Source organism: Ursus arctos, unplaced genomic scaffold (genome assembly GCF_023065955.2).
Source record: "Ursus arctos isolate Adak ecotype North America unplaced genomic scaffold, UrsArc2.0 scaffold_31, whole genome shotgun sequence".
Classification (NCBI taxonomy): domain Eukaryota; kingdom Metazoa; phylum Chordata; class Mammalia; order Carnivora; family Ursidae; genus Ursus; species Ursus arctos.
In genome coordinates this window covers 4,313,293-4,326,146 of record NW_026622997.1, presented here as the reverse complement: position 1 = coordinate 4,326,146, position 12,854 = coordinate 4,313,293, and the positions used below count along the sequence as shown (strand labels likewise).

The following is a 12,854-nucleotide window of genomic DNA, read 5'->3' as shown; positions in this document are numbered from 1 at the left end:
AATAGCCTTTCTGCTCTAGCCAAACATCACAGAAAACACTGTGGCCCCACCCTCACCAGGACTTTCATCCGTGCTGTCCTGTCCCCATCCCTACCCCTTAGTGTCAGTAGAGACCATGGGGAGAGCCTGGACACCCCGTCCCAACGGACAGTAACATGGCACCTCTCCCGCCCCCCCCCCGGGTGGGATCAGAAGAGGCCCAGGGGAAAGCAAGATGTTCACGAGGAGACCCCCCAGCACCTGCAGAGGCCACCGTGAGGAGCAATAACGAGGCACTTCTGCCGCTTCCGGCCACAGAGGCATCATGGAGGCTTGGGGGAACCTTGGCTTCCACCTCCACTTGGCAGTTAGGAGAGTTAGGAGATGGGTGCTCCCCCCCATCATGGTCCCCTTCCAAAGTGGTGTCAGAAGAAGTCAACTAAAGTGAAAGTTTTCAGTAAGATCCAGAGTCTCATAACCTAATACCCAAAATGTCCTCATACCTAAAATACCTGAACTTACCAAGAACCAGGGATCTCAAAAGGAACGAAAAGAGATAACCAATAGAAGCCAACACAGAAATGATGGAAATTTTAGACTTATCTGACAAATATTTTAAAGCAGCCATGATAAAAATGTTTCAATTACAAACATATTTAACCCCCCTCCAAACAGTCTCAGGAAAGGAATATATAAAGAACCACCCAAAGGAAATCTTAGAAGTGAAAAATACAATCACTGAAATGAAAGTTAACATCACCAGAAACAGTACATTTGACATTGTGAGCCTTCTGGTACGATGTGGTGAGAATACAGCATCGCTTCTGTGTTCTGGGCTGTTGCTGTCAAAAGATAACCTGCAAGGGGCGTCTGGGTGGCTCAGCTGGTTAAACGTCTGCCTTCGGCTCAGGTCATGATCCTAGGGTCCTGGGATCGAGCCCCGAATGGGGCTCCCTGCTCAGATGGGAGTGTGCTTCTCCTCCTCCTTCTGCCCCTCCCTCGTTGTGCTCACCTGCACGCTCTCTTAAGTAAATAAAATCTTAATAAAAAAAAAAAAACCTGCAAGGGGATGTATGAGGAACTACCAGATGAAACCAAACTAAGGTACATTCCACAGTTTTTGGACCGTGCCCTTTCCAAAATATCAAGGTCATTAAAGACAAGGTAGGCCTGAGGAAATGTTCTAGATCTCATGGTCCCGGATTGGTCCTGGAATCACAAAGAAGATTATTGAGACAACTGGGGAGATCTGGATGAAGGCTGAGGATTGGGTGGCAGTGTTATTTAATGTTGATTTCCTGCGAGTACTGTGCTGTGGCTCCATAGGAGTGTCCTTGTTTTTAGGAAATACACAACGATGTGGTAAAGGATAATGGGCATCACGCTAGCAATTCACTCTAGAACCATTCAGGAGAAAAGAAATCAGTATCTATAAGTGGTGCAATTGCATGAGATCTCTGGACATGAGGGATTCATTTTCCTTTCCAACTAACGAGCTCCTGAACTGGGCTGGAAGCAGCAGCTGTTTGACAAGCTGTTGCTCATAACATTTCAACAGAGCAACTGGCATTCGGATAGGATGAGGACGGTATAGTCAATAAATACATAGCAGGGACTTTTGTTTGATAGCACCAATAATCAGTAAGATAGTCATCACAAGCAGTTCGACTGGTCAGCACCAAACTAGCAGGGTTTCTTCCTTCTCTGCTTTATGTAAATCCTGTAATTACCTCTTCCTTCTTTCTCATAAATACCCCTTGCTTTCCTTGCACTGGTGGCACACTTTTCTGGTTAATCCAGAATCTGTGCTCCCCTGAATTGCCATTCTGAGGCCCCGAATAAGGACCTTTGTTCCTTCTCAGGCCTACCTCCTTTCCTTGGGGGACAACAGAGAGGATAAAAGGGCAAATGTGTCACCAATTGAAGATCTACAGGAATATGGTAAAGGGCAGATAGGGATTGCCTAACTGTCCAGCTTTTCTATTGGTTTTTAATTTCTTCCAAATAAAAAGTTAAAATATAGAATTAGTTGAATAAATGATACATTATGGATAACAGAAAAATATGTAGTTGTTCTAAATGATTCTGAAGATCTCTTTTGACATGGAAAGACATCACCGATCTATTAAATGAAAAAGACAAGCTGCATAGTGTGTAGAGCATAATTTTGGGGGGAAGAAGGTGCTAATAAATTAAGAGATAAGGCCTAGAATGATATAAAGCCAAGTGTCAACACGGTTTGACAGAGTGTTTTACAGTATCTATCAGTTCTCTAGTCAGAAAAGAAATCTCTTCTGTAGGCAGGCAGGAGGAAGCAGGGCAGACAGGACCGCAACTAACCGAATAACTACCATTGCTAGGATTTCATGGTTAAAATACCACATTCTGTTTATATATACATATATATGTGTGTATATATATGTATATATAATGGGTCCAACCATCACAGTATGAAACTAGAAATTATAAGAAAAAAAGAACTAGGGGGAAAAAACCCCACACAGATGCTAAAAAACATGCTGGCAAAAACAGATGGGTCAATGCAGAAATCAAGGAGGAAATAACTACCTGGAGACAAACAAAAATGGAAACAATGACTGAAAATCTGTGGGGACACCTAGCTGGCTTGGTTGGTAGAGGACGTGACTCGTATCTCAGGGTCTTGAGTTTAAGCCCCATGTTGGGTATGGAACCTACTTGAAAAGAAAAATCTTTGGGATACAGCAAAAACAGTTCTAGCGGGGAAGTTTATAGCAGTACAGGCCTATTACAAGAAATAAGAAAAATCTCAAAGCAATCAAACCTTACACCCAAAGCAACTAGAAAAAGAACAAAGCCCAAAGTTAGTAGAAGGAGGGAGATAATAAAGATTAGAGTGGAAATAAATGAAAAACAAAACAGATCAATGGAACCAAGAGTTAGTTTTTTTGAGAAGATAAACAGAATTGATAAACCTTTAGCCAGACTCAAGAAAGAGCAAGTACTCAATAAGGAAAAATCAGAAATGAAGGAGAAATAACAACCAACACCACAGAAATACAATTATAAAAGAATACTATGAAAAATTATATAACAAATTGGAGAACCTAGAGGAGATGCATAAATTCCTAGAAACATACAATCTGCCAAAGCTGAACCAAGAAGAAATAGAAAATTTGAACAGACCATTAGTAACAAAATTGAATCTGGATTCAGAACACTCCCAAACAAGAGTCCAGGACCAGATGGCTTCACTGGTGAACTCTACCAAACACTTAAAGAAGAATTCATACCTATTCTTCCAAACTCTTCCAAAAAACAGAAGAGGAAGGAAAACTTCCAAATCCCTTCTACAAGGCCAGCTTTACCCTGATTCCAAAACCAGACAAAGACATCACTAAAAAAGAGAACTACAGGCCAATATCCCTGATGAACACAGATGCAAAAAGCTTCAACACATATGACCAAACCAAATTCAATAGTATGTTAAAAGGACCACTTTTGTTCATGATAAAAACTCAATAAAGTGGATTTAGGGGAACCATATCTCAACATGATAGAGGCCTTCTATGAAGAACCCACAGCTGACATACTCAATGGGGGAAAACAGAGCTTTTCCCCTAAGGTCAGAAACAAGACGAGGATGTTCATTCCCACCACTTTCACTCAGCAGAGTACTGGAAGTCCTAGCTGCAGCACTCAGACAAGAAATAAAAGCATCCAAACTGGTAAGAAAGAAGTAAAATGGTCACTATTTACAGATGACATGATACTACATATAGAAAACCTATAAGACTACAAAAAGAATTATTAGAATAAAGGAATTTTAGTAAAGTTGCAGGATACAAAGTTAATATGTAGAAATCTGCACCATTTCTATATGTTCATAAGGACATAGCAAAAAGAATTAAGAAAACAATCTCATTTACAATTGCACCAAGAAGAATAAAATATCTAGGAACAAATTTAAACAAGGATGTGAAAGACCTATACTCTGAAAAGTCGTAAGATACTGCTGAAAGAAACTGAACGTGACACAAATGGAAAGATATTCCATGCTCACGGATTGGAAGGATTAATATCGTGAAAATGTCCATATTACCCAAAGTAATCTACAGATTAATGCAATCCCTATCAAAATACCAATGGCATTTTTCACAGAACTAGAACAATCCTAAAATTTGTGTGGAACTACACAAGACCCCAAATAGCCAAAGAAACCTTGAGAAAGGAGAACAAAACTGGAGGTATCACAATCCCAGATTTCAAGATATACTACAAAGCTGTAGTAATTAAAACGTATGGTACTGGCACAAAAATAGACACATAGATCAATGGAATGGAGCAGAGAGCCCAGAAATAAACCCTCACTTACATGGTCAATTAATCTATGACAAAAGAGTCATAATATACAATGAGAAAAAGACAGTGTCTTCCAGAAATGATGCTGGGAAAAATGGACAGCAACATGCAGAAGAATGAAACTGGGCCATTTTCTTAAACCAAACACAAAAATAAAATAAAGACCTAAATATGAGACCTGAAACCATAAAAATTCTAGAAGAAAACACAGGTAGTCATCTCTTGGACACCGGCCTTAGCAACATATTTATGGCTATGTCTTTTGAGACAAAAGAAAACTACTGGGACGACACCAAGATTTTGCACAGAAAAAGACAAACAAAAGAACTCAACCAAACAACAAAGTAACGTACTGAATGGAAGAAGATATTTTCAAATGATGCATCCAACAGAAGTTTACTATCTGAACTACACAAAGAACTCCTACCACTGAACACAAAAAACTCCCAAACAATCCCATTAAGAAAAAGAGGACTTGAACAGACATTTTTCCAAAGACATGTAGATGGGCAATACACATATGAAAAAAAATGCTCAACATTTATCAGCGGGGAAATGCAAATCAAAACTACAATGAGATGATCACCAGACACGGACACCTATCAGAAAGGCTAGCATCAAAACGACAAAAAATAAGTGTTGATGAGGATGTGGAGAAAAAGGAACCCCGTGCACTGGTGGTGGGAATGTAAATTGGTGCAGCCACTGCGGGGAAACAGGGGAGGTTCCTCGAAAAATTAAAAATAGAAATACCATATGATCCAGTAATTCCACTGCTGGGTATTTACCCAAGAAAACAAGAACACTAATTTGAAAAGATATACGCACCTGATGTTTACTGCAGCATTATTTATAATAGCCAAATATAGAAACAATCCAGGCGTCCATAGACACGTGAACGGATAAAGGAGATGTGATTACACACACATACAGAGGACTATTACTCAGGCATTAAAAAAGACTAAGATTTTGTCATCTGTGACAACATGGATGGAGCTAGAGGGTACTAGGCTAAATGAAGTAAGTCAGAGAAAGACAAATACCATGTGATTTCGCTTATATGTAGAATCTAAGAAATACATGAACAAACAAATTGACTTTTAAATACAGAGAAGAAACTGGTGGTTGCCAGAGGGAAAGGTGGAGGGTAGGGAAGGGATCAGCAAAATAGGTGAAGGGGATTTAGAGGTACAAGCTTCCAGTTATAAGTCATGGAAATAAAAAGGACGGCACGGGAGATACTGTTAATCTCCCGTGTAAATAATATTGTGATAACACATGGTGATGGGTAGTGACCACATTTATCGTGGTGAGCACTGAATAACGTGCAGAATTGTTGAATCACTATGCTGTACATATGTAATGTAGCATTATCAACTACACTTTAATAAGAAAACAATAGGAAAAAAAGTATCAGGGCAATAGTGACCACCAATATGAGGTCAGCTTGCTTCTGACAGTTTTTTTCTTTTTAAGGTTTTATTTATTTGACAGAGAGAATGTGAGACAAGCAAGGGGAGCAGCAGGCAGGGGGAGAGGGAGAAGCAGGCTCCCCACTGAGCAAGGAGCCCAATGCAGGGCTCAATCCCAGGACCCTGGAATCACAACCCCAGCCAAGGGCAGATGCTTAACCTACTGAGCCACCCAGGAGCCCTGCTTCTGACAGTGCTTATAAATTAGTACACGGATTTTCTCAGCTTTAGGCATTATTCTCTTTGTGTAAGTCAAAGACTTCACGAACAGTCACCTCTGGCTATATTAACAAAAGATAATCCCAGAACTAACAAAATTCAAACCCCAATGAGTCCAGAAGTCCCCAAAGAGCAGGTATGAGTAGGGAGAAAGCGACACTACAACAAGTCCTACACACAGAGATATAAACTACATCATGGAAAGGGATCGGACAGTATCACAAGAGGTGAGGTAGTCCTGACCCTCGTAAATTGAAGGTGAAGTGTAAGCACTCAGGGCACTTAGTCATTTCCAATGATGACATCAGTATCTGCATTAGGACCAATGCAGAGGGGAAGGATCGGTGTCCAGTTCACACATTTCAAATTAAGTTAATGATACAAGCATGAATATCTCCACTAGAAAACTGCTCTGCACACACTCGGGATTGATTGTTCGCATGATGAATTAGGTAGGTTCTTGCTTCTCCTCATCCCTGGCTACCTTCCACCAGGGTCAATGAAGATAAACACTGTTCGATCGCCAAGTCAGAAAGTTGAAACTAATGCCTAAAAATGGTTGAGGATAGGAACATTTCAGTTATCTCCCCATCCTGCTTTCTGTACGGAATTGTCGAGACTTACTGGTAATAATTTGATCCAGTTCTGATGTCACCAGGGAATATTAACCACTCTTATCAAATGTAGGTACTAAGAATCATCTTTGCACAAAGCATTATTTAGCCCAGAACTAGAAATAGTGTATAAGGTCAGAGTGGGACCAATTTGAGGACAGCTACAGGAAAGCCATCAGACAGTGTTACCAAGAATACAGTAGAAGGAGACATCAGAAGAGCATCTCAAAGCAGACTCCTGCTTTTTGTGCTGATGCAATTTTTATACAACACAGTCAAGAGGTGAAAAATGATTTATCTCAGGCATGACCTCTTTTTGTAAAAACAAAATGATGTACTTTTTAAATTCTCAGTTTTTCAAATTATGATTCATCATTAAGATATTTCAGTGATACTATTTAATGTTATATCACATACATAATACATATAATTACATATATAATATATATATGTTCAGGTAGTACTAGAGGGGACATATACCCTTTATAGCCCCAAATATTAACGTTTTATGAAAAGAAAAAGGACTCTTAAAATTACTGCCTAAATATCTGTTAGGACCTTTATTTAGGCACTTTTGGAAGAGAGTTCATGCACAAGGAATAAGAGAAAAATTAAACTTTATACCTCTTTGTAGTTAACTCTCCCATCTTGAAGGTGGAGAAACTCCAGAGCTCTGTGTCCTGAGAGAAAGATATAAGTCAATTAAATTCAACTGTAACTGAAAACAGAACTATTTAAGATGTTTTAAAAGGAAAATGGGGGTGTATGGGTGGTGTAGTCGGCTGGGTGTTAGATTCTTGGTTTTGTGTCAGGTTGTGATTTCAGGGTCGTGGGATCGAGCCCCAAGTCAGGCTCCATGCTCAGTGTGAAGTATGCTTAAGACTCTCTCTCCCTCTCTCTCTGCTCCTTCTCCCGCTCATGCTCTATCTCTAATAAATAAAAATCTGTAAAAAAAAAAAAAAAAAAAAAAAAAAAAAAAGAAAATGTAATTTTGTTATTGTAACTGCCAAGGAAGGGGGAAATGAAAGTCAAGTGTGTACTCACTAGTCATTTCCGCTAGGCATAATAAGATTCATACAATATTTAAATTGCTGAAATACAAGTCAAATTTGCACAGAGATTTGAAGTTTCTGCTTAGCTGGCACCATGGCCCTGCTACGCTAGGTCTCAGTTCCCTCCTAAGTAAAATTAAGTAAATAATTCCCACCTCGCAGGTGTGCTGAGTCACACAAAATACACGTGATGTGACGAGCACAGTGGCTGATACACGGAAGGAGCTCAGTAAGCAGAAGCTGTCATCTTATTTCGCCTCAACAACTCCCTGAGATAAAGGACCCTAAGCAGGAAAGAGCACACACGGCCAAAACCATGGGCTGAATCAGTTACTCTTGTATGTTTTTTCATGAGTTGGGCCACATTAGATGGGACCCCCCCCCCCAAAAAAGCCCCAGGTCACCTGCTCCCCCCACATGCCGACACAGACACATCCACACCCTGACTCTTCCCAGAATCTCTACGATGAACAGGCCTTGGGAAGTCACATTCAAAGGCGATACCTTACTTCTATTGTGAATCACACCCAATTTTGTAATTCATACAAAAATACAGCCACTCCTCCAAGCGTAACCCTAGAAGATACAGGCTCCCAGCCCACACCTGTAACCTGGACACAGGACTGCGGTGACTTACAGCTCAGACCACTGAATGAGGCCCATTCTAATTAACTCACAGAACTGTCAGCCTTCCAACAGGCTTTACATAGGAAGTGGAAACACAAACCAAGAGATTTACGAAATCCTCTAAGTGGTAAATGTTGGAGTTTTGTCTTTCACCTAAGACTCCTCAAAATCTGTGCAGGTTCGGAGTGGCCTTCAGTTATGTTCATATAAACAGTTTTATATTATATATGGAATATATTAATGTATTAATATTTACATATTTATATAATAGAGATATTATCTATTCTATTATATAAATATTTTTATTAAAAATACATATCATAGTATGTTATGTTTAATATAATAGATTACACTGAATATATGTTTCATATAAATCTATTAGGATCTTTGGTACCTACTGAAAAAAAGGCAAGCAGTTATCCGATTTTATTAAAATTTCGTAATTCATCTGTGTTTAAACCTGGAGGAGTAAAAACTTTCCATTTAATACTTATTCTTGAATATTCTCATTTACACTTGGTTCGTTCTCAGCCCACTTGTTTTAGCAATTTCAATTTCAGAGAACTTACAGTTGGACAATACTTTCAAATTCAGAGACATTCTGCTTCCTTACTTTACAGAAGAGGAACACAGAGAAAATGAACCGTTCTGTGTCTCATACCTAGTTGACAGCAGAGCTGGTATTAGAAACTGGGTCTAATTCTCTTTTCTATGGTTTCCTGACTGCCTGTTCTCAATAAGTGTTTGGAAAGCACACCGGACTGGCTCTCAGGACATACAACCCTAGGCCAGCCCACTAATGAGCTAGCTGTGAGATTCTCCAGATTGATTTCCTTGTCTGTGAAATACAGGGACCGGGCTCAGTAACCGAGTTCTGGGATCATAGGTTCTTGTCGACCAGAACTCAATAAATACCTCGGTCTATCTGGCACTGACAAGTTTTCACAATTTGTAATCTTGCTCTGATTGGTACCTTCTGGCTAGGTGGCCTAACTATATTTTTATTGTTTTTATCTAGAAGAAAACCCAGACATCAGGCATATTTAAAATTAACATGAAAATTGTTATAGAATATAATCCTATCTGATTACATTACAAATCGGCTTACATTTGCCATGAGTCCAAAAAAACATCACACACTTCATCTGAGAACTCAATCCACCATGCACCTGTGTTTGGTACTCTGCCTCACCCCCGAGCCTGTCCTCCCCAGCTCCTGTCATCCAGGGCACCTCTAACGCCAGTGGTCGGACTCCCTCGCTTCCTTGCCCTCCCTGAAGCCAACCACTTGACTCAGGGGACCCACTGCCGTGGCCACAGGTGGCCCTGTACACATACTTGGAAATATAAAACAACAAAAACACATTCCTCACGCCTACCGAGTTCCACCCATCTTCCTCCCTCCAGCTCTATTGGCTCTGCTTCATGGCAAAGGCTAGTTTCTCCAGCTCCTCACTGTTTGCCTACCCGGATCACCAAGCCACATCGTTCCCTTGCCTCCTGCCCGCCCTTCCACGGAACCCACCCGACTCCAGTCACCGCGCTGCAATCCGGGGAACTTGTTATCGATACGTGGGACCGACGTCACAGCTCTTCCTTAACGCCCTTTAACACGCTTAGCATCCTAATCCCGCGGCAAGGCGGCCGCACTTACCTATCTCGATGTGTGTGGAGATGCCACACGGCGAACCCCCCGGGCAGAGGGAGCCCAGCGCGATCAGCAGCCCAGGCCACAACCTGCAGACGGACATGCCCTCGTTACTCGCTGCTCCTCGGGGGCACGAAGTGCTCAGAGCTGTGGCAGCGGGCCTGAAACCCAGGCCCAGACCCACTGCTTTCGCTCTAAGCAGGTCACTGACACAGGAAACCAAGCCTCATTTCAAAATAATAACGCTTCCCAGCCCACTGTTTAACTACTGTTTAACTTCACCAGAACAGCAAACAAACTCCACCTGGGAGAGAAAGAAAAAGCCATCAACCGAAATCTGAATGTCCTGAGCAAGGCCCCTTTCTGACCCAGGTGTCCTCCAGATTTCTTGTTGACACAAAGTTTGTATGGTCACCCTGGCAAAGTTGTCTCCAAATGTGCTTTGCATTCTTCAAGAAAGAGAAAGAGAGAGAGACTCACCTGCCTCTATTAAGGGTCCACATGCTGGACCACCTCAGCTCACAGGGGCTGACCCCTCAGGCAACCTTTGCACACCCACACGGGGGCCCGTGTCCTCAGCCTCCCAAGCTTCTCCAAGCGCTGGGAGAGCTTTTATGACGATCAGCTGGCACCGGCCTCGCTTTCAGTATTTGGCAACAGATACTGACACTTGCACGGATTACACAAGAGCAAGCACTCCTGGTCTCTCTGCTCCTGGCTGTTCTTATGGGGCTTATCTCGAGCCTGTTGCGCGGTCAGATTCCTGCACCCCCAGCAAAGACGCGGATTCCACTGGGGGCGGGAGACATGGGACAGATTTAAGACCAAGGAACAAGGATTCAGAAAATACCTGTCAAGAAGCATCTAGTCCATTGCATTTAACCCAGGGGAAAAATTCGGTGAAGCTCTATCATGGAAATGGTGGCGATATTACAGCTCAAATTATGCACATTATATGTGAGAGACAAGAAAGGAGATCCTGAAACAGTGGAGGGAAACCGTACTCATGCTCAGGCGAGCACACGGAAGAGAAGAATAGCAGAAGACGGGGTGATTTGCGACCCTTAGGTGTCTGCCAAGTTTCCTCTATAAACTTAGCTTAGCCACCTGCAAGCCCCAAAGAAAAGAAGCCCGCAGCTCTCCCTCAATCCAGAGGGCATTGGGCCCAGCTGCTCCTGACTGCTTTGAGGCCAGAGGTCATGAACTAATGTGCTTTGTCTAGCTAACAGGGTGTTTTATAAACTTAGGTCCAATTCTCCCCCTTACTGTAAGTGGGGGAGCTGTTGGAGAAGGGTGGGAGTAGAGATGGAAGTGCCCAGGATAAGGCCAGGTCCCCTAATCTTGTCCTAATAGGCCCAGTGAGCCATCACACCCAGCCAGGCTCTGGGAGGCACTGGGCAGCCTAGGAGCAAGACAGCAACCGGAAGGGAATTGTTCCCACTCTGAAAGGAGGCTTGCAGAGGGCACAAGACCGTCGGAGAGAAGGTGGGGGGGGGGGGCAACATCATGACTTTCCCAGGCCTTAGGCACTTTTGCCCTTGTGGGCCCCTTCCTTCATAAAAATTAAGTCAGATTTTACATCTCCACTGGCCTCAGTATTAATATATTTATATTCAATCTAAAAAGTTTTTAATTTTTTAAAAATCGGGAAGTTTTGTGCGCTCCTACAAGTACAAGTACTCCTAGGGAGTGTGTCTATTGGAAAGTCAGCTGGAAAAGGGAGTGGTTCCTTAAGATAAGCCAACTGATTCTGGATGGAGAGAGGCTGCCACAGTTGTCCCAACAGTAGAGCTCCCTCTAGAGGCTGCAGGTGGAAAGACACCAGGTCTCACGCACGAGGCCGCATTCTCCCCTCCAGGACCTCCTCTCCGCCCCCCAGATTCCTTCGGCAGAATAAAGGAAAGAGCGAATCCAGACACACAAAAAGATTAAACTCCGCTGTTCCCACTTCTGCTTGATGTGACTCACTCAGGACCGAGGGACGCCGACTCAGAAAAAAACAGTCGAAATTTAAAGTTACTGCCTCCGCATTTTGCGAATAAGAACCCAACGTCTTAGAGACAGGCTCTGAAAAAGACAGCGAGACTCAACTCAGTAGGAATAGAGAAGCAGAGATACGCATTGATTTAGGATCGCTAGTCTTAGCCTAGGCACGGGCTTCACTCGAACCCAGATTCCGAAGATCGCCCTCCTAAACATATATTTGCATCCTCATTAAAGTTGAGGCTTCCTTCCTGCTTCCAGATTCTTAGGCTCATGTCTACTTGTAATTATACCTCGGTTGATTCAATTCTGACGAATGGTGTCCCATTGACTAGTTGGAGGCCTAACTATCTTAACTAGTGGCTTGTCCTAGGGCAGCTACTAGGACTTTGAACGTTGTGCTAAATTTAATGTAGCAACTCTGCTACGCAATTATTTTATCTCACAACAAACGAAAGAACTTTCTACAAAAAGAGGGAAAAAAGAACTGAAGTAATTAGTGGAAGATCACACACAACTTGTTCACAACAGATTCTGAGTTTGGGGCCAAGTCGGTCTCTCTCCGGAAGCACTGTGACACATCAGGGGGACCCCTACTCCCAATGAATGGGGAGAATACGTAGACACACCCAGAAAAACACCCAGGCGGCAGAACACTGCGACACACTCGCCTCGCGCAGGGAACCCTCAGCTCAGATCCCTAGTGCCCAGGAGCTGTGGCGATGAAGAGCGGGGATCATGCCCTTAGCAGCTGGGGCGGACACCACCAGCGCATCCGTGGACCCAGGACAAATTCCAGTGGCGAGGGATGCAGGTTTGGGACCGCGAGGGGGCGTGCGGGGGAGGGAGCTGTAGTCCTGCAGCAGGTGCGGAGCTAAGGAATAATTACAAATGAGCACTCGAGGCTGGTAAGGTGAGG

At 42.8% G+C, this 12,854-nt stretch overlaps 1 protein-coding gene across 6 annotated transcripts in view; it reads right to left on the bottom strand.

The window, feature by feature from the left end:
• The window catches only part of GPLD1 (glycosylphosphatidylinositol specific phospholipase D1), a 62,787-nt gene that overhangs the window by 47,179 nt on the left and 2,754 nt on the right, over nucleotides 1–12,854 (bottom strand). For 2 of the 6 annotated variants that reach the window (XM_044388678.3, XM_044388679.3), the window contains exons 1-3: nucleotides 10,433–10,802; nucleotides 9,959–10,041; nucleotides 7,250–7,305 (exon numbers count right to left, since the gene is read on the bottom strand). In XM_044388678.3, the coding sequence (XP_044244613.2) occupies nucleotides 7,250–7,305; nucleotides 9,959–10,041; nucleotides 10,433–10,455 (162 nt within the window). In that variant the 5' untranslated portion in view covers nucleotides 10,456–10,802. Of the gene's footprint in view, nucleotides 1–7,249; nucleotides 7,306–9,958; nucleotides 10,400–10,432; nucleotides 10,803–11,920; nucleotides 12,343–12,854 lie in introns of those variants that run through there. The other 4 variants (XM_044388681.3, XM_057305075.1, XM_044388677.3 and 1 more) reach the window with 3 other exon arrangements.